The 23,130-nt window shown below is 35.6% G+C and overlaps 1 protein-coding gene across 1 annotated transcript in view; it reads right to left on the bottom strand.

Moving 5' to 3' along the window:
* The window catches only part of PPP1R12A (protein phosphatase 1 regulatory subunit 12A), a 155,129-nt gene that overhangs the window by 18,997 nt on the left and 113,002 nt on the right, over positions 1–23,130 (bottom strand). Inside the window, 5 exon segments of the mRNA XM_077770237.1 lie at positions 2,536–2,601; positions 13,643–13,764; positions 16,248–16,416; positions 16,656–16,856; positions 17,971–18,061. Of these exon segments, the coding sequence (XP_077626363.1) occupies positions 2,536–2,601; positions 13,643–13,764; positions 16,248–16,416; positions 16,656–16,856; positions 17,971–18,061 (649 nt within the window).

Raw genomic sequence — 23,130 nt, 5'->3', positions numbered from 1 at the left:
ATTTTTTTAATGTTTTATTTATTTCTAGGAGAGAGAGAGAGAGAGGGAGTCACAGACTGAAACAGGCTCCAGGCTCTGAGCTGGCAGTCAGCACAGAGCCCGACGCGGGGCCCGAACCCACGAACCGTGAGATCATGACCTAAGCGAAAGTCGGACGCTTAACCGACTAAGCCACCCAGGCGCCCCAATACATAATCCTAATAACAATGGATATTATGATAAAGTAATGCAGTTTTCTATGATACAATTGAACCTTAATTTCTTTTAATTTATATCCTGAATGTAGACAGCTTGAGCTTCATATGCAATTGAGAATTTTCAAGAACTTTTTGGCAATTTACTTATCTTTTTATACAATTTACTTATCTTTGAAGCAAAAAAGTACATGCTATACACCATTTTGTAATGTGGTTGGGATTCTATAACCCAAATGGAAGTTCTGTCATCAAATACACTTTGAGGTGATGATGACACTATTTCAGAAAATGCACAGAGGAGTTTTGCTGCTAATACTTTTACACAGAAAAGTAAGGGCTGATGCTACAAGTTTTAAAAAGAGAGTAGCAGGGGCACCTGGGTGGCTCAGTCAGTTAAGCATCTGACTTTGGCTCAGGTCATGATCTCACAGTTCGTGGGTTTGAGCTCCATGTCAGGCTCTGTGCTGACAGCCAGCTCAGAGCCTGGAGCCTGCTTCAGATTCTGTGTCTCCCTCTTCTCTGCCCCTGCCACATTCTCTCTCTCTCTCTCTCTCTCAAAATAACATTAAAAACTTAAGAGAAAGAAAAAAGAGAGTAGCATACTGGTGGAAGCACTTTTCTAGTCTATTGTAGAAGACACTGTTAGTGTACCAACCTCCATTCTTCCTTTTCCTCATGATGTACCAGTCATTTGGTTTAGTTAAGATGGTATATGGCCCACGTTAGTAGCAAAATGGGTATACTATCTTAGCAGTGGACCTTGTCTGGCTTAAGCCAATTATAATCTCAGCCCTGTGAGGTAAACCAGCTTGAGGCTGAAGCTGACATAGAGGGTTGTGTAATGTAACTGGAGCACAATACATTCTCCTTGTTTCATTCAGTTTGAGTTGGATTTTCTGTTACTTGTACCTGAATGTTAGCACAAAAACAAGAGCTAAATAATCCTTTATTTAAAATGATAAAAATCTATTTAAATTATTTGGAACTAAGAAAATGTTTCTTCTTAGAAACAATTTTCTACTCAATCTTAATTAACAGTAAAACTTAAAACACAATAAATCTCACTATGCTTCCAAGTCACAACTCTGGGAGTCAGAAAATATTTTCCCTTCGATCCCAGCCTGGTGGGATGTGAGGTCTATGTGATAAGGCAGTGACAAGTGCCAGCTGGGGATGGTTTACTAACCCATTCCCTCTTTTTTACCTGTCTAATGATTTTCTTGAAAGACAGGAATTCATAGGGTAGTACTGGGAAAGGAAGATAATGGTCATTTACAGAATATAATAAAAACAAGACATAGGGTAACTGGGGGAGTGCTGACAATTGATAGGCAAAAGGTTTAAAAGTGATAGTTTTACCCTACAAATAATTTACCCTTGGAAGTAATTAATGCCTCAATATCTGTGTGGCTACCTAATTATAAAATAAAAGTACCTTTCAGGACAAAACAGGAAACTTGGCCCTGAAAATAACACCCACAGTCACGTAGCACAGGTAACTAACTTCTGATCACTTCATATTACTCTAGATCCTTGCTGACTGCAAAGAATTTTAATAGCTCTATTTAGGAACTTCAAGTCAAAAGTAAAGATGCTATGACCAGAATGCTATTTCAGGTTAGACAGTGCTAGGCTTAGAAGGTTAGAGCCAACTCATATTATACAGCTCTTACTCTATATGTATAGAGCTCTTTAAAGCATGTCCGCTTTCTCCACAGCCAAACAATAGGGACTAGAGGGGGGGAAATAGCTACTGGGAACAAACCTTCAATATCTGCTAGCTATGTAACCTTTTAAATCATTCAAACTTGCCTTAGTTTCTTCATCACTGAGGAAAAGAAAATGTCTTTTTGAGAAGACTGTTGGCACGATCAGTAGTGATAATATAAAAGTCTGTTACAGTAAATTTCTAAACAAATATAAAGAAAGCTAAAAAGACCTACTGTGTTCTCTAGAATATAACTTGCCATTTACAAAAGTAAAATCTGAGTCTGGTAATGTATCCACCTTCTGGGTATCTTTTGGATATCTTCCCCTCAACTTTGAATATTAATTTACGTATAATAAGCTATCCACTTAGAGTACATGGTCCGATAAGTTTTGACAGTTCTATATATCCAGAAGACCACTACAATCAGGATCCAGAATATTTCTATTGCCGCTAAAATATTCTCCTTTCCTGTCTGTCCACCCCTGATCCCAGAGAAATGCTGAGTCTGTCCCCAGCATGCAGGTACAGTATGCAGTAACAGTCTTGCATGAATAAATATAAACACAAGCAAATAGTAATCCTTGAAAAATATGAATACTTGTAAAGATAAAAAATAATGCTCTTTACCTGAGTTTCTTTCTTGTTGGATCCTTCTTCTGTATCTGATTGCTGTTCTTGCTCATTTTCATCACTCTAAAATAGATGATCAATTTACTTTTAGAAAAGTAAAAATATTTTTCAAACAATTGATATATAAATATTTTAGGGCTCTTCTAATTTAAAATGACCCTTGAGAAAAATCCACCAGGCAACAGATCAAAAGGAAAACCAATTTTTAGGTGGGAATTTTTCTACCCTATTTAGAGGAAGCCTATTTTGTCTGTATGACACAATTTAAGTAGGTTAGCATACATGGTGAAAGAAGACCACTGACCTAAAACCAAATTTAGGAAACATTCACAGTGGGGATGAAGAAACTGGAGGCTTAGCAGAATAAAGAAGGTATTCCATTTTATATTCTAATGATCCTACATGTGCTTTATAAATTTAATGTACTATTCAGACACTCAATTATAATGAGGCAGCAAAAACAGGAAGTCCGTTATATTAAGTAAGAAGAGTTAGATTCTGTAAGCTTGCAAGATTTATGCAGAAATCCTATCACGTTTAGGTGGTTCATCCATCTGGATATTTCTTAGAAGTTTACAGCACACCAAATAGAAAATCAAGGTCTCAGTTGGCTAAAAGCCTAGAATCCCAGACTATAAGAATATTCTAGTAAAAGGCCTTGAAGATCTCAACCAACCTTACACGGCTGAAAAAAAAGGAAAGGGAAATTTCCGTTCACACATATCTAGCTCAGTCTCACTATAAAAATGCCGCAGGCTTAAAAAAAAATGCCACAGGCTTTAAAACAAGATCATCCTGGGGCGCCTAGGTGGCTCAGCAGGTTGAGTGACCGACTTTAGCTCAGGTCATGATCTCGTGGTTCGTGGGTTTGGGCCCCGCATCGGGCTCTGCGCTGACAGTTTGCTCAGAGCCTGGAGCCTGCTTCAGATTCTTGTCTTCTCTCTGCCCCTACCCCATTTGTGCTCTGTCTCTCTCTGTCTCTCAATAACAAATAAATGTAAAAAATGAAATTAAATTAAAAAACCAAGATCATCCTAGTTTCATATTAGTATAACTGTTTTCAGTGTGACTGAAGGCAAATTTATCAAAAATTTTTGAGCCATACTTACCTTATCCATAAAGTGGGGATAAAACTTCACAGAATTATGGAAGACCTGGGTGGTTCAGTTGGTTAAGATTCTGACTTTAGCTCAGGTTATGGTATCACAGTTCATGAGTTCAAGCCTGGCACTGGGCTGTTTGCTGTCAGCCCAGAGCCTGCTTTGGATGCCCTGTCTCCCTTTCCCTGCCCCCTCCCTGCTTGCACGTGTGCTCATGTTCTCTCTTTCAAAAATAAACATTAAAGAAAAAAACTTTTCTAAGTATTAGAGGTTGTACAGGCTATCATATTATCTAGCAAAAATAATAATGTGACCAGGCAAAATCAATGCTGCTGCTAGTATTATTTATTAATATAAACATATTCACATAAAAAATATGAATTCCACATCATGAACTGATTGTTTTTAAGCACTGCTGTTTCATGGGGAGAAAACAAACTGGAAATTTAAAAAGTGGGGAGGTTTAGAGGTCTAAAAAAGTAATAATAAAAAAAGGGGGAAGGGAGCCTAATAATACAAGATATTAAAGAGCTGCCTAACTATACACCACCCTTTCTTTGACAGAGTCCTTGGTTCTTTTTGTCTGCGATCTGATATATTCAAATGCAGCTATGAAGGGGAAAGAAGACCTGTGCTCTGATGGTTGATCAGAATACAATTCAATGTAGGCTTAAGTTAAATAGATGAGTATTGCCAATATGAATCCCAGGAAGGATCCTTATAATGCTAGTTAAGGGTCAGATTCCAGAAAGTGAAGTTTTGAAGGGAGAGCTGGCTGAATAAAACTGGGGAAAAATAAATACTGTATAATAAACACAGCTTTGCCTATGAATCTCCTAATACATAGGCAGAATCTCCTAATACTTGACTTATTAAGAAGATAATTTTAAGTAACAAGAATTACTATGTTAGGGTGCTAAGACTGTGAGGTTTTATTTTACGGTTACTAAAATGTTAATGGGCAATCAATTAAAAATCAACTAGACATCAGATACTTTCTGATGAAAAAAGATACCTTGCCAGAATTTTGAAACAATCAGATCAGTTCTCTACCTGGTAGCTGCCAAACAGTAAAACAGTAGTTATTAATTTAAAGGAAATATAAAAAAAACACATTAATGTGTTAAACTACAGTTCAGAGATATGACAACCCAGTTCATTAAAAAATAACTATAAAGAGGGGTGCCTGAGTGGCTCAGCTGGTTAAGTGTCCAGCTCTTGATATAGGCTCAGGTCATGATCCTGTGGTTGGTGGGTTTGAGCCATGGCGTCGGGCTCTGTGCTTGACAGCTCAGACTCTGCTCGGAATTCTCTCTCTCTCTCTGTCCCCACCCCGCTTGCGTTTGCTTTCTCTCTCAAAATAAATAAACCAACAACAATAAAAATTAATTTTAAGGAAAAAACGGGATGGAGAAACTGATTAAAAGAGGCTTTAAAGATATAATTAATCCCACTGTATAGTGCTATTGTATTCCAATCAAACCAGCAAAGTATAAAAGTACAACAACAAACCATTTATGGTATATATGAGTCAAACGGACATTAAAACTAACTGAATATTCAATATTAAGGACTTACTGTTAACTTATTTAACAGAAAAATGTGAGCATGGTTTTGTGATCATTTGTTGTATGACAACATATATTGTGATTATTTTTATTACATAAAATATACAATTTTAAGAGATTTTAAAAAGGAATCCTTCCTCTTAAAAATATATACTGAAATTTTTAGATGAAATGAACTTCTGTAGATTTTCTTCAATAATACAGGAATTGGCGAGGTGGTAGGGATTTAGCTTAAACAATGGATATCTGCTGTGGAGTCATTATACTTCTGTTACTTTTGTAGGTTTGAATTTTCTCTATTAAAAATTAAAAGATTAGTGCCTGGGTAGCTCAGTCGGTTAAACATCTGATTCTTGATCTTAGATCAGGTCTTAATCTCAGGGTGGTGAGTTCAAGCCCTGTGTTGGAACTCCATGCTGGGCGTGGAGACTACTTAAAAAAATAAAAAAAAAAAATTAAGAGGAAAAAAATGGGAAAAAACCCCAGGAGTCTAAACAAAACAACCCAAACAGATTATGTTTGCCCCTCTGTAGTTGTATGTTCTATTCAAATAGCATAAATTTCACATTAACTGTGCTACCCCACAGTTCTTCTTTCAGATGTAACTAATTGTTATATATACTGTATAATCATATTCATGAAAAAGGGTTAAATGTAAAGCATCTTAAGGGGTTCTAGGAAGATGATGAAGTGGATGGATCCTGAGCTCATTTCCTTCCATGGACACACTTGAGGCAACAGCTACATATAATGTAACTAATTTTATATCCACATCTAAAATCATAGAGAAACCACATTAAGAAGGGTAGGAGGGACAACCCACAAATGAGAGGGATAATGCAAGTATAGAGTTCCTACAAGGGGATCACCCTCGCATTGGGCACCCCTTACCCTGGCGACCTGTACAGGGTAGATGAGCCCCCATAACATCCTGCTTTGAAAATCAGCAGGGCTTAACTCCAGAAGAGCCAGAGGGCTACAGGAAACTGACACTCCACTTTCAAAGGGCCATTGTGCTCTGTCATTTGGTCCAAGACTCAGTACAGAAGCAGCAGTTTGAAAAGTACCTGTGTTATACATGAAGATTTATGGGCTAATTTCTGGGCAGGTGCTTCAGAGGCAGAGATGTGTAGGCACCTTCTCTGGGAAAGAAGGTACTAGTTAGCACCATTTCTAACCCCCTCTGCCTAGCTGGCCAGACAAATAAGCCAGTTCTGACACCCTCTATCTACCTTCTAGCACTGCTCACCCCACCCCAGCTTTCCCTGTGGATGGTCCCTGTTCATTCCACCCACACTGGCAGACAACCCTTCAAAGCAACTTCTGCTCTGCAATACCTAGTAAAGTCTTGGTCAGGACTGGTGTCCCCAGAAAATGATTACTTCCCTGTCACACCTAGCAGGCAGCACTTTCAAAGTGACTCCTCTCCTGGGGAAGAGGAGAGCCAGCCCTGCAGCTAGAGCCAGACTTGTCAATCAGCTGCACTGGGGGGCATCAGTGCCCACCAGTGCATCTGTAGGAGTTGCAGTTTGTCATTGCAGCCAGCTGGGATGAGGGCCAGCCTACCCACCAATGACCCCGGAGCACTCATGGCCTAGTTACAACAGAAGGGTACACCCAGCTCACACAGGGGATACCCCTGGAGTGTCTGGTTCTGTTGATGGGTGGTCAGGAGGGTCGTGTTACAGGGAACCACAAAACCTCTTCTACCCTTTCAAGGCCACTACTTTCAAGACCAGAAGACATGGCTGACCTACCTAATGCAGAGAAACAAACACTAGAGAGTCGAACAAAATGAGGAAAGAGGAATATGTTCCAAATGAAAGAATAAGACAAAACGTCAGTAAAAGAACTAAATGAAATGGAAATAAATATACCTGATACAGAGTTCAAAGTAATGGTCATAAAGACGTTCACCAGGCTTGAGAATAATGGATGAACTCAGTGTGAACTTCAACAAAGAAAAAAATAAAAAAAGAACCAATCAGAGCTGAAGAATACAATAACCAAAACGAAAAAGACACTAGCATCAACAGCAGATTAGAGAATGCAAAAGAATGAATCAACAATCTGGAAGACAGGGTAGTAAAAAGCACCCAAGCTAAACAATAAAAAGAAAAAAAGAAAAAATGAGGATAGGTTAAAGTGACCTCTGAGACAACATCAAGCAAACTAACATTCACATTACAGGGGTCCCAGAAGGAGAAGAGAAAGAGGCAGAAAACTTATTTTAAGAAATAATAACTGAAAACTTCCCTAAACTGGGAAAAGGAACAGACAGACATCCAGGTCCTAGAAACACACAGAGCCCTAAACAAGAAGAATCCAAGGAGGTCCACAACAAGATATGTAATAAATAAAACATCAAAAATTAATGGTAAAGAGGATCATTTATTTATTTATTTATTTACTTACTTACTTATTTAGAGAAATAGATGGGGTGGGGAGGTGCAGAAAAAAGGGAGAGAGAGACTCCTAAGCAGGCTCCACACCCAACGTGGAATCCCAAACAAGGCCCCACGATTTCACAGTCATGAGAAATCAAGCAGACGTTTAACTGACTGAGCCACCCAGGTGCTCCAATGAAGAGAGTCTTTAAAATCAACTAGTTTTGTACAAGGGAAACCCTGTAAGGTTTTCAGATTATTTTTTAGCAGAAACCTTGCAGACCAGAAGAGAGTGGCATAATATATTCAAAGTACAGAAAGGAAAAAACGTACAGCCAAAAGCTTACTCTACCTAGAAAGGTTATCATTAACAACTGAAGGAGAGATAAAGTGTTTCACAGACAAACAAGTTAAAGTACTTTATCACCACTAAACTAACCTTATAAGAAATGCTAAAGAGACTTCTGTAACTGGAAAAGAAATAGCCATAACGAGAAATAAGAAAATTATAAAAGAAAAAAAATCACTTGCTAGTATATGAAGATTAAAAAAACAAAAGTAGTAAAATCAACTATACCTAGAGTCATTAGTTAAAGGATACATAAAATAAAAAAAAAGAGGAAATATGATGTCATATATGTAAATGTGGAGGAAGGACTACTAAAGGTAGTACTTTTAGAATGTGTTTGAACTTGGGGCACCGGGGTGGCTCATTTGGTTAAGCATCCGACTTCAGTTCAGGTCATGATTTCACAGATCCTGAGTTCGAGCCCCACATCAGGCTCTCTTCTGTCAGTGTGGAGTCCACTTGGGATCCTCTATTTCTTTCCCTCTGCCCCCCACTCTGTTGATGTTCGCGCTCTCTCTCTCTCAAAACTAAACAAACATTTAAAAAAATGTGTTTGAACTTAAGCGATGATCATTAACTCAAGATAAATTGCAGACACATAGAAGACACATAGATACAAACTAAGAGACACAGAATGTTACACATAAACCTCATGGTAACCACAAACCAAAACCTAAAAATAGAGACACAAAAATTAAAAAGAAAGGAATCCAAGCATCCTACTAAAGAAAGTCATCAAATCACAAGGGAAGAGAGTAAGAAACAGAGAACTATAAAAACAACCAGAAAACAATGAACAAAACTGCAGTAAGCACATACCTATCAATAATTACTTTAAATATAAATGGACTAAATGCTCCAATCAAAAGACAAAAGATGACTAAATGGTTAAATAAACAAGACCCAACTATATGCTCTCCATAGAAGACTCATTTCAGAAATCAAGACAGACTAAAAACGAAGGGATGGGGAAAAAAATATTCCAAGCAAATGGGGGAAGAAAAAAAATAAAGCAAGCCAGGGAAGCAATACCAAGATCAGACAAAAGAGACTTTAATTTTTTTAATGTTTTTTTTTTTTTTTTTTAATTTGAGAGAGAGAGAGGGAGAGAGGGCATGAGTAGGGGAGGGGAAGAGAGAGAGAGAGAGAGACACACACACACACACACACACACACACACACACACAAGTGTCTTAACTATGGCTCAGGTCATGATCTTGAGGTTCATAAGTTTGAGCCCTGCCTCGGGTTCTGTGCTGACAGCTCAGAGCCTGGAGCCTGCTTTGGATTCTGTGTCTCCCCCTCTCTCTTTACCCGTCCGTTCTAATGCTCTGTATCTCTTTCAAAAATAAATAAATGTTAAGAAAAAAAAGAAAAAAAAGAAAGACTGTAGGGGCACCCAGATAGCTCGGTCAGTTAAATGTGGAACTCATTAGTTCCACATTAGTTTAGGCCATGATCACATGGTTTATGAGATCGAGCCCCAATTGGGGCTCTGTGCTACCAGTGTGGATTGGGATTCTTGGGTTTCTCTCTCTCTCTCTCATTCACTTTCTCCCCCCTCCCNAACTCGCACTCACAAAATAAAGATAAAAAAAATAAAACAAAGAATGTAGAAAGAGGCAAAGAGGGCATTACATAAGGATAAAGAGATCAATCCAAGAAGAGAATATAAGAATTGTAAATATCTATGAACCCAACATAGGAGCACTTAGAAATATAAAGCAAATATTAACAGACATAAAGGACAGAACTTAAAATCATACAATAATAGTAAGGAATTAACACCCTACTTATATCATCTGGATAAAGCATCCAGACAGAAAAATCAAAGAGTCAGTGGTTTTTAATGACACATTAGACAAAATGGACTTAACAGATACATATAGAACACTCTCTCCAAAAACAAAATACATCCTTTTTAAGTACACATGGAACATTCTCAAGGACAGATCATGTTAGACCACAAAACAAGTCTCAATAAATTTACGACTGAAATCTTATCAAGCTCTTTTCTGACCAAAATAGTATGAAACGAAAATCAATTACAAGAAAACTGGAAAAAACACAAACATGTGGTAAACAACATGCTACTAAACAACCAATGGGTCAATGAAGAAATCAAAGAGGAAATGAAAAATTACCCAGACATAAATGAAAACGGGCATAATGATTCAAAAATCTTTGGGATACAAAAACAGTTCTAAAATGGAAGTTTATAGCGATACAGATCTACTTCAAGAAAAATCTCAATCAAACTTTAATTAGGAAAAGAACAAATGAAGCCCAAAGTTAGTAAAAAAAGGGACTTATAAAGATCAGAGCAGAAACGAATGAATACAGACTAAAAACAACAGAAAAGCTCAATGAAACTAAAAGCTGGTTCTTTGAAAAGATAAAACCAACAAACCCTTGGCCAGCTTCATCAAAAAAAGAGAACTGAAATAAAATAAAAAATGAAAGAGAAGTTACAATAGACACCATAGGAGTAAAGAATAAGAGACTACTAAAAACCATGACATACCAACAAATTAGACATTCTAGAAGAAATGGATAAATTCCTAGAAACATATTATCTTCTAAGACTAAATCAGGGAGAAATAGAAAATTTGAACAGACTGATTACTAGTAATGAAATTCAATCAGTAATCAAAAAATGCCCAGTAAAGAGTGAAGTCTAGGTTCAGATGGCTTTACGCGTGAATTCTACCAAAGATTTAAGGAGTTGATACCTATCTTTCTCAAACTATTCCAAAAAACAGAAGAGTCAAGAATGTGTCCGAATTCATTCTATGAGGCCAGGATCACCCTGATACCAAAACCAGACAAAGACATTACAGAAAAAGAAAATTACAGAATATTACTGATGAACATACATGCATAATCCCTCAACAAAACATTAGCAAACCAAATACATCAAAAGGATCATTCACCATGATTGTATGGGACTGATCCATAAATCAGTCAGTATAACATATTAATAAAACAAAGTATAAAAATTATGATTGTCTTGATACAGAAAAAGTGACAGAATTCAACATCTTTTCATGATGAAAATTCTCAACAATGTGGGCTTAGAGGAAACATAACTCAACATAATGAAGGTCATAGATAAAAACTCATAGTTAACATCATATTTGACAGTGAAAAGCTGAAAGCTTTTCCTCTAAGATCAGATTCAGGACAAGGATGTCTACTCTCACTACTTTTATTCAACACAGTACTACTGGAAGTCTCACCCACAGCAATCAGACAAGAAAAAGAAATAAAAGGCATCCAAATTAGCAAGAAGTAAAACCATCACCATTTGCAGATGACATATCATATATAGAAAACTCTGAAGATACCACCAAAAAACTAATAGAATAAATGAATTCAGTACATTGCAAGATACAAAATCAATATACAAAAAAGTTGCATTTCTATATATTAATAATGAACTAGCCACAAGAGAAATAAACTATAAGATGCTGATGAAAAATAACACAAAGAAATGAAAAGATATACTATGCTCAATGACTAGAAAAATACTGTCAAAATGTCCACACTATTCAAGGCAATCTACAAATTCACTCAATCCCTATCAAAAAGCAGTATAATTTTTTCACAGAATTGGAACAAATAATTCTGAAATTAACCACAAGACGCTGAAAGAGCCAAAGCAATCTTAAGGAAGAACCTTAACAAAACTGGAGGAACCACAATCCCAGGTTTCCAACTATACTAAGTTACAGTAATCAAAACATTACGGTACTTGTCACAAATATACACATACAGATCAACAGAACAGAAAAGAGACGCCAGAAATAAACCCATGTGTAGATAGTTAATTAATCTTCAACAAAGCAAGAGAATAAATAATAAGGAAAAGATAATCTCCTCAATAAATGGTGCTGGAAAACTGGACAGCTACATGCAAAAGAATGAAACTGGATCACTTTCTTATACCATTCACAAAAATAAACTCAAAATGGATCAAAAACCTAAATGTAGACCAGAAACCATCGAACTCCTAAAAGAAAACATAAACAGTAAACTCTTGGTTATTAGCCTTAGCAATATTTTTTTGATACGTCCCCTCAGGCGAGGGAAACCAAAGCAAAAATAAACAACTACGGTTTATCAAACTAAAAAGCTTTTGTACAATGAAGGAAACCATTAGCCAAATGAAAAGGCTACCTACTGAACACAAGAAGATACCTGCAAACGATATTATCTGGTAAGGGGTTAATACTAAAAACATATGAAAACCTCATATAACTCAACACCAAAAAAATAGTCTAATTAAAAAATGGGTAGAGGATTTGAAAAGACATTTTCCCAAAGAAGACACATAAAGGGGCACCCCTGGGCGGCTCAGTCAGTTAAGTGTCTGACTCTTGGTTTTGGCTCAGGTTTGTGAGTTTGAGCCCCACATCAGGCTCTGTACTGACAGAGCAGAGTCTGCCTGGGATTTTTTCTCCCTCCTCTCTGCCCCTCCCCTGCTCTCTCTCTCTCTCTTTCAAAGTAAATAAAGAGATTCAAAGAAGACACATAAAGAGCCAGCACACCAGTGGAAAGATATTCAGCATCACTAATCATCAGGGAAATGCAAATAAAAATCACAATGAGATATCATCTGGCACCAGTCAGAATGGTTAGCATCAAAAAGATGAGAAATAATTAAGTGTTGGCAAGGACATGAAGAAAAGAGAATCTGCGCACTGCAGGTGGGAATGCAAATTGGTGCAGTCACTATGAAAAACACAATGGGCTTCCATAAAAAATTAAAAATAGAAATACCATAAGATCCAGTAATTCCCCTACTGGGCAATTTACCTGAAGAAAACTAAATCACTAATCCTTAAAGATTATCCCCATGTTCATTGTAGCATTATCTATAATAGCCAAGAGAAGGAAACAACCTAAGTGTCCATCTACAGATAAATTAAAAAGACATGAAATTAGATACAATGGAATATTATGCAGCCATAAATAGAAAAAAAAAATCTTGCCATTCGCAAAAATGGATAGACCTAGAAGGTATTATGCTAAAAGTCAGGGAAAAACAAATACCACATGTTTTTACTTTTATGTGGAATTTAAAAGCCAAAAAATTAACGAACAAAAAAACTGAAACAGTCTCATAAATACAGATGGATTACTGCAAGAGGGGATAGGGATGGGTCAACAGGTGAAATAGGTGAAGGGAATTAAGAGGTTCAAACTTTTGGTTATAAGTCAAGGTGATGGAAAGTACTGCACAGCGAGTGAATATAGTCAATAATAGTGTAATAACTTTATATAACGAAATAGTAACTACACTTACTGTAGGCATTTTGTATAATTGCTGAATCACTATGTTGTATACTTGAAAGTAATATGTAATAACAAAAATATGATAAGCATCTTTCTTTCAAGAATCTCCAATATAAAAAAGCACTTTAGCCACTATACACTAATATGTTTTTTATTATTTTTAATAATAGCCATTATTGCTTTCATTCCAAAATTGGGACAGAACTCCTGCTTTTAGTAATACCAAAAATCTAAGTATTCATTAGCTATCCTAATAAAGAACTTTCCTGATTTAATAACCTGACTCAAACTCAGTGATGAGCTAAAAGTATATGTAATCTAAGGCATATAAAAAATTATTAGAATGTACTTCTTGAAAGATTAAATATACTATCAAGTAGTTATATTTTAATAGGTTCTCACATCTTGCGTCCAAAATGAAACTCCCGTAGATCTCCTTTTCTCTCTCGGTCGTCGTCGCTCTCGGATTGATTTAGGTTGTGATTTATCTTCTCCTTCTTTTTCCTCTTCTCTCTTTTCTCCCTCTGTTAAGGATTACAATGAACCACATGGTAGCAATGTATCTTGACAGTATTTTACAAGAAAAATGTAGTAATTCAAAATCAACCTCTTTCATAAAGCCTTCTAAAATTTTCCAACTAGAGGGGCGCCTGGGTGGCTCAGTCGGTTAAGTGTCTGCCTTTGGCTCAGGTTATGATCTCAGTTTGTGTGTTCGAGCCCTGAATCAGGCTCTGTGCTGAACGCTTGCTCAGAGCCTGGAGACTGCTTCGGATTCTGTGTCTCCTTCTCTCTCTGCCCCTCCCCTGCTCATGCTCTGTCTCACAAAAATAAATAAATGTAAAAAAAAAAAAAATTTTTTTTTTCCAATTAGAATTACTTTTGCTCCCTTCAGTGCCCCTATTAAAACACTTGGTTTAGACATGTATTTGTATCTCCCACTAGACAGATTCTTGATCAAGACAAGAACTAATTTTAATTATTTCATTTTCCTAGTGCCTAAAACAAAACTTTTGCCAAAAGACATACTTAATGTTTGCTGAACAGAAAATAATTGAATCCTATGAAAAAAATAGGGCTTGAGTTATTAATGTTTGATAGGGAGACAGTTACTATACCCAAAGTTAACACTGCAAGGAAAACAGTTCTTATTCTTAGTTCATCAGTTTCTGTTTCTGCTATTTCCAGTCCTCATTCAGTAGAATACAGTATTCATTTCATTTCTATTAGATAGTGTCTAAGAACAAAGCTTTTTATTCTGGAAAAAACATTTTTCTTTTAAAGTAAATCAACATAAAAAAATTTAGTCTTGGGGTGCATGGGTGCCTTGGTTGGTTAAGGGTCCAGCTTTGGCTCAGGTTATGATCTTGCAATTCACAGGTCTGAGCCCCATGTCAGGCTCTGTACTGACAGTGCAGAGCCTGAAGTCTGTTTTGGATTCTGTGTCTCCCTCTCTCTCTTTCTCAAAAATAAAGAAGCATTAAAAAAAAGAGTTTTTTAAATTTAGTCTCAAAATTTGTTTCCTTTCTATGATAGTTAAAATAGCTTTAGATTTACATACTATAAAGGTATTAGGGCCTTTAAATAGGTGTTTTTTTTTTTAATGTTTTATTTATTTCTGAGAGAGAGAGAGACAGACAGACAGACAGTGAGCAGGGGAGGGTCAGAGAGAGAGAGAGGGAGACACAGAACCTGAAGCAGACTCCAGGCTCTGAGCTAGCTGTCAGCACAGAGCCCGATGCGGGGCTCGAACCCACAAACCGTGAGATGATGACCTGAGCCGAAGTAGGATGCTTAACTGACTGAGCCACCCAGGCACCCCTAAATAGGTTTTAAAAAGTAGACATCTATATGGAACAAAGTAATGTTAAAACTTATTTCTAAAAGTCTCCTTCCTATGACATTAGCAAAGAGTCACAGCAAAAGAAATTTCAAAATTATAGTACCAGAAAGGTTTCTTTAGAGTTGTTTTTGGAATTGGTTTAGAGCAAAGATCTCAAACTCCAATGCATATAGTGGCCATCCAGATAATAAAAATGGATAAAAGGGGCCAGGAGGGCACTATTCCAAGGGGTGGGGGGCTGTAACTTACTCCTTGGCTCTAGCCACTTGTTGATAGGTGATAATTTAGACACAGTGTTACTGAATCTTCCCACTTTTCAATAGAAGATGAAAATCTAGCCTTTTTTGCAAATATCCCTAATTTTCAAAGTGGGCCCAATTTTTTTACAAACATTGTGTGGGCCTCACACTTAGTATTTTAAAGAACTGAAATATCTCAATGACCAAAAAAAAAAAAAGCTAAAAATTGGGAAAAACTTAATTTTTCTGGTTTATCCTTCATGATTACTGATATTACAGGATTTTCTTTTAAAATATAAAATGCCTATAATTAGAAATAATTTTATTTAGTACCAGTCTCTTAATTAAAGTAGGAATTACTAAAATTTAAATAGGAAGTTTACTTGAAATAAAAGGAAATGCTAACAGTGATCATCAATGTGCCAACATATCGCTGAAAAAGAAATCTATTTCTTAAGATATAAGCACAAAAGCCATTTTGTTTTAGCAAGGACATTACATGTGTTAAGTGAATTTAGTTTACAACAACTTCACGTACAAAAAATTTCAAAGATATGATCCATGCAATAGGCAAGAAATAACTTTAGGCACTAATAAACTGCTCCTAGAAATAGTCTCCCCCCAGTTATTCTATGCTGACTTTTCTACCTAAAGATTTAGATAGAAAAAGTCTTTTAAAAAAAATCTAAAGATTTTTGTGAAGTCTTGAATTATAAAGATATGTAACAATGCCAGACTACATAATTCCATTTTTATTTTCTACTCTATTCATTTTTGACCACCATACTCTTTCTGAAAGAAAAAAAATGGAATAATGACTCCCAGTTTAGAAGGCTGTTTCTTTTCTGTTGAACTATAAATTAGAAAAAAAAAACCTAAAGGGATTATTTGAAGAAAACAAAGTGTTATCCCAATTTGGTCTTCTTACCTCTTTCATTTTCTTTTGTCAATCCTCTGGAGTAAGCGGAAGTTATACCTACAAGACTATTTGGCCTGTTTAGTTGACTTGAAGCATAGAGTGAACTGCTCATGGTAGAAAGTGAAGACGATGAAGTCGTTGAACTCGAAGTGGATACTGGTCTGTAACGCTGGTAAGTCTGTGAAATATTAAAATTAATTCACAATGAAGTATTAAACAATTAAAAACATATAAACACTTAAGTTCATTTTAAAAGAAAAATAATGTTCTAATCATCTCAAGACAATTCAGATTTCTGGTTAAAATCCTTTTGAGTATTTTGTATTTGGTTTGTTGGTATACAAATTTCTTGTATATTGATAGTCACAAGAACCATTCATACCATTTGACCTAGCTGTGTTAGTGGTACACTATTACCTCATCATATGTTCTAGAGTACTTCTGTTTATATTCATCTTCTCTAGATGATTCTGACTCCTTCTTTTCTTCTTGTTTCTCTTTATCCTGTTTTTCTTTTTCCTCTTTTTCTTTTTCTTCATTTTCTTGTTCTCTGGTTCTGGTAGAACGACTTCTTCCTATTGTTTTTTCAGCTTCCTGAAGATCAGTCAATGTTACTCCCTGTACATAAAAAAGATAAATTTAAGAATGAGAGGCAGTATAGCTTGTTTCAAAGAAACATTTTATAAGTGGACAAATTTAATATGAATGTACTGAAAGTCAGATACACGTTTGGAACTGGTTTGCAAATGCAAACAAAATTTCTAGTTCATTCATTCTATGAAGAATCACCATCAGCAAGTACAATAATAGGTACTGGAAAAGATATATATGTAAGGAATAGTCTCTATATTCAAGAAATTAACCAAAAAAGGAGAGGAGATGACAGAACTATTACCTGAATGTGAATATAAATATTCCTAAGAAGTANTATATATATATATATATACATATATATGCAAAAATTTTCAGTAAAGAAGTAATTTTTAAAGGATAAGCCTTGAAGAACAGGTTAGATTTCAAAAAGTAAGGGTACAAAGCCAGGAAGAATATGGAAGATCTTAACAAACAGTTCAGCTTGAAATGAAATATGAAGAAGAGTAAGAATCAAGGAATGGAATCTGGACTCTGGAGTGTCTCGACTACGGGAAAGGATACACACAAAGTGATATATTAGATATAATTAGAATGGCAAGGAGGTTAAGGAGATGCTAACTAAACTGAGTGGCAGGTTCCCTGTACTTGCACATCAGCTGTTTGAAATATCTAATACAACAGACCTATTCCCCACAACTCAAAATATTCATAGAATTCTTTAATAATTATTAGACATCATACTAATTAACACTTTATTAAATACTCTGTACCAGACACCATCTTAGTAACAAAAAATATTCAAAGAGATATAAAGGTATATGCTAATTAGATTAAAAATAATATTAACATTGATTAGATTAAATATAATATACAAAAGGCTAGGAAAGAATCACTAAAGCAATCTTTAGTGATTTTCTCACATTATATACTAACATCAATGTTTTCTTTTCTTTCTTTTTTTTTATTTCTTTAAGTAATCTCTACACCCAACATGGGGCTTGAACTCACAACTCCAAGAACAATAGTCACATGCTCCTCTGACTGAGCCAGTGAGATGCTCCATGAAATTAATATTTTCAGAGAAGTGAAAAAGAGAAAGGTAATTTGAAGATTTATATATTATACACATTAAATATACCTGTGTTGATCTTCTAGACTGTCTTGCTTGTCTAGATCTCGCTTTTCTTTGGGATTCAGACTCTTCATCTCTAACAGGAGTGAGGTATGATCTACAGTAATACATAAAAATTGTTAGTTGGATATACAATATCTGTGAATTACAGATGAATGTGTGAATGAATACAAGTTAAGTATTTTAATGGGTTTTAAGAAAAAGTCTTCAAAAATGGTTACATTCATCATGAAAATTCAACAATGCAATCTGATAAATTTTTAGATTGAAAATAATATTATATTTTTCAAGTTCTTCCTAACCACAGGTTTCTTTTTTCTTTTTAAAAGCCACGTGATGACTCCTTTCAGCCCTTCTTCTGATTCCCTGCAGTACCATGCTAGATGATATGGGAAAGCTAAACTTTATAGACTGTCATGGTCTTTTTATGGTTAGAATGGTTAGGACTGAAGGCAACATTTAACATATGGGATGACTAGTGAGGAGGCAACACTCCCTGCATTCCTGTCACTATACATTTATTAATGAAGTTTTTAGTGGACATCATATTCTTGTTTACACTTTGAGTTACCTAAAAATTCAAGTATTTTTATACATAAACTGCTTTAAAATCAGCATCCTACTCTTGGTTACTGATTTTCTGATATAAAGAGAACTTGACATTTATCTTCATTATACTTGATCTTATCTATCTAAGCCTAAGTCCCATCCTGTCTAAGGATATGTTCAATTTCAAAAACATATGTCTATGTCAAGAGATTCATAATTAAATAAAGAGTTGAATAAGCAAAGAAAAGATAAAGCCCTGCAACACACACAAAATAACTTCCCTCCAACAATCAACATTACTTGGGAAGTTCAATTGTTAACACTTTATTTACAGAATTTCCTGGGGGCAGCTAGAAGGCTCAGTCAGTTAAGTGTCCAACTTAGGCTCAGGTGATGATCTCATGGTTCATGAGTTTGAGCCCCACACTGGGCTCTGTGCTGACAGTTTGGAGCCCAGAGTTTGCTTCAGATTCTGTTTCCCTTTCTCTGCTTCTCCCCCACTCCCTCTCAAAAATGAACAAACACTAGAATATCCTGAAAGATTATCTCTTTTTGCTATTATAGTAGCACTACATATGTCTCATATATTAGGCGGACTCCACATAATTCAAGTATTGATGAGTTCTATTTTACCAAATTTGGTTTCTATTAAAGTACTGGTATAGATTTAAATTTATAACCTAAAATTTCAATTTTTTTAAGTTTAATTATTTATTTTGAGAGAGAGAAGATGAATGGGGAAAGGGAAAAAAGAGAGCAATTGGGAGAATCCCAAGCAGGCTCTGCATAATCAGCACGGAGCACAATGTGGGGCCTGAACTCACAAACTGTGACCGTAGCAGAAGTTGGACATTTAACCCACTAAGCCAGCTAGGTGCGCCTAAAATTTTTTTAAAAATTAAATTTCTTAATTATTGGTCTGATATTTTTGTCCCCTAAAACTGTAGGGCAAGCAAAAAATTCACTGTATAAAACACTTTGTTTATTTATTTAAAGTTTATTTTTATTTTCAGAGAGAGAGAGAGCAAGGAGGGGAGAGGCAGAGAGAAAAGGAGGCGCCATGCTGTCAGTGCAGAGCTCAATACAGGGCTTGATTCCATGTGAACCATGAGATTATGACCTGAACAGAAATCAAGAGTCAGGTGCTTAACTGACTGAGCCACCCAGGTGCCATGGGTACATAAACATTTTAGTTATCAGCATTTCTTTAGTTGACTTTGAGAGATTCTGCAACATATGGCTTCATCTGTACCTATGCACAGATCCAGAGAGATGAATACAACTGGTAGGATAAGTGCCCTCTTGATGGTCCATCATACTCAAGCTATACTAAGCTCTGATACTTCTGTTTCTCCCACTGGTTTTTAATTTTCATTCTGTCTCTATATCAACTCTTATGAGTTTTAAGCTTTTTATTTAGATATAACAGTTATTTCCTACTTTTATAACAACTCCAGTGATTTTTCTGGGACAAGTAATTTACAAGGTGATAAAGGGTAACAATAAGCTTGTTATTAGAGTTTTAGTTTAAGAAAATTAATTCTAGAATAGAGTGAGGGGCTTGTTTAATCTGGAAGTTGGATATACAGATTTGGAAAATGCTACACATTCTAACCTTCTCCAGGAAAATCACAGCATGTTAAAGGCTCTGAGAAGAACCGAGGAAGAAACCTGTTTAACCCTGTGTTAACTATGCATTTCCTAAGATTATTTAAGTAGAACATACTTTTATGGTACACCTGTTAATCTGGAAAGGTGTTCTGTGAAACATCAACTTGGAAAACATGGCCCAATGGCCATTTTTTTAGCCATTCATTTGGTACTTATTTATGCATCCACTGCACCTATATAATTTATTGCTTTCTGGACTTCTCCCAGATGAGGGGAAAAAAAGAAAAGAAGATGAAACCTTAATGTGGTTGCAAATCTGGTTACACAGAAAAACTTTATAGCAGCTCAGATGGCTCATGTTTCACTTCAGTATTTCATGAGCTTCTCTGAAAATAAGCATGAACATGGACTAATGACTCTGTCTCCTCTATGCAATGGTCAAAATTTTCAGATATAGTTTACAACAGGGAAATCTGCATTGTCATTTGCTCTTTTAACCCCCATGTCAAACAAAGCTAATCAACCATTACACTCTCTTGAAATGAGCCTCACTTCTTTTTCAACACTTTCAAAGTGCCATAAAAGTTGTATCATATCTGGCTTAACATATGCAGGTTAAGGGGATAAAAATTACTAGTCAAAAGACATAATATCTGTTCATTTAAATTTTCCTTACATTTGCTCCAAATCAGCATAAAAATCTAGCCTATCAATTTGTAATATACACTATGTTTCCTATTACTTTGAAAGTCCTCATCTGGCATTCAGTTCCTTCTCCTCTCTTGGGGTTCCTGTATAGAGCAGACCTCTATGAAATAAATGTAGGCAAGTAAGTTAATTCATATATTTAGTGTTTTTAATTAAAAAGAACTGATTATCAAAAAGATAGCAGAATATATCAAACTCTACTACTGGCTTTTTTTTAGTTTATTTATTTTGAGGGAAACAGAGATAGTGTGAGTAGGAGAGGGGCAGAGAGACAGGAAGAGAGAATCCCAAGCAGGCTTTGAACTGGCAGCCTGACATGGGGCTTGAACTCATGAAACTATGAGATCATGACCTGAGCCAAAACTACAAGTTGGAGGCTTAACTGACTGAGCCATTTAGGCACCCCTCTATTGCTGCTTTAAAAAAAAAAAAAGAAAAAAAAAGTTGGGGCGCCTGGGTGGCTCAGCTGGTTGAGCATCTGACTTCGGCTCAGGTCATGATCTCACAGTCTGTGGGTTCGAGCCCCACGTCAGGCTCTGTGCCGACAGCTCGGAGCCTGGAGCCTGCTTCGGATTCTGTGTCTCCCTCTCTCTCTGCTCCTCCCCCGCTCACATTCTGTCTGTCTCTCTCTCTCAAAAAATAAAATAAAGACATAAAAAGTTTATTTATCTTGAGAGAGAAAGCGCAAAAGCAGGGGAGGAGCAGAGAGAGGAGAGAATCCCTAGCCTCGAGAGACATGGGGCTCGATCCCATAAACTGAGCTACCCAGGCACCCCTCAAACTCTACTGCTGCCTTAATCTTACTATATCAAAATGTCATACTGAATCTCTTTCTTAAAACTATATATGATGCATAATTTTGCTCTTTAGTAGTCTTAGATTGCTTATAATTTTCTGAGCTACTGAAAGGTTATTATTTTTAAAATAAGGATTTTCTAATAATTCCAATTACTCTATTATTTCACTGACATTTAATGGCTGATACATTTATTTATAGTATTTATATTTTGGGTAATCAACAAATAACATCTTTTAAAAAACTGAAAACCAACCATTGTTTTTTCATTTAGTTTTTTTCCTTGCAGAGGGAAGATAAATGAGCAAATGCAAGCTGGCTCAGCCAAAGGAAAAAGATAGGGGAGAATAAGTATACAAAGCAAGTGTTCCATATGAATTCATGTTACAAATATGAACTTATTAGTAAGATACTGTTTTCTATTTTGAAAAGATTGGAGAATTAGAAATATTTAAAAAAGGAAAGAATTTGCTATCATACTCCATTTAAAGCTAACTTCTCTATTCCCCACCCACCACTATTAATCCACTGGAAAACTTAACAAAAACAGAAAATCCTCATCAATCCTGACCAATAAAAACAAAATTCAAGAATACTGTGGAATTTAATAGTAAGTTTGGTAACTTTACATAATATCTGAAAGTATATATGTAAGGATGCCTAAAACAGTATAGATGTACTAACTTATCTTTTTAGCCACAATATATACTTAAATCATAATATACACATTTTGAGGACAAATATTCAACTATACATATTTTAAACCATTAGCAAAATTTAACTGAAAGACAAACAGAAGAGGCCAACAATGCATCCAAAACTGCAAACAATTACTTGACATGAAACAAAACACAAACATTACTATTATTGCAAACATCACTGAAAATGAGTAAGACAAACAAAATTTCTGTAATATACACCAGGAACAATGTCAACAGACACATTTTGTTTCTTATCCTATTAATATCTGTTCTATTAAAATCTCCAAATACTTAATTCTCAATCTTTAACGTCTTCCAGGATTAATTCTAAAAAGATGAAACTTAATTTTCCCCAACAACATAAACAATAAAGAAATCTGAGGTTAAGAATCATAATTTTTTGCTCTGAAACTGATAATTCCAGGGAGATACTCATTAGGCTTTAACTGTCACTGCAAACTTTTTTAAAAGCATGGAATTCTGGAAATAGAATGTATTCTGGAAGTTAAAAATCACATAAATAAAGTACTTACTTTACAGAAGAAGAAATTCTGACCTTGGAGAGCATGCTAACCTTAGGATTAAAGGAGTAAAAAACCAAGGATTCCTAACCTTTTCCCCTTTATCTTCTCTACTCCATAAAAGCAAAATCCTCAAATTTATTTTCACTAGAAAATAGTGATGGATGCCTATGATCCTCTAATTTCTGTTGGCTCTATGGTCTTACTTGAAAACACCTCAAAAGCCTAAAACTAACTTGAACATATAGAAAAATGAAGACTTATTAAAATATGGTGTGAC

Source organism: Crocuta crocuta, unplaced genomic scaffold (assembly GCF_008692635.1).
Source record: "Crocuta crocuta isolate KB4526 unplaced genomic scaffold, BGI_CrCroc_1.0 scaffold317, whole genome shotgun sequence".
NCBI lineage: Eukaryota > Metazoa > Chordata > Mammalia > Carnivora > Hyaenidae > Crocuta > Crocuta crocuta.
This window is presented reverse-complemented; position numbering and strand designations above follow the sequence as displayed.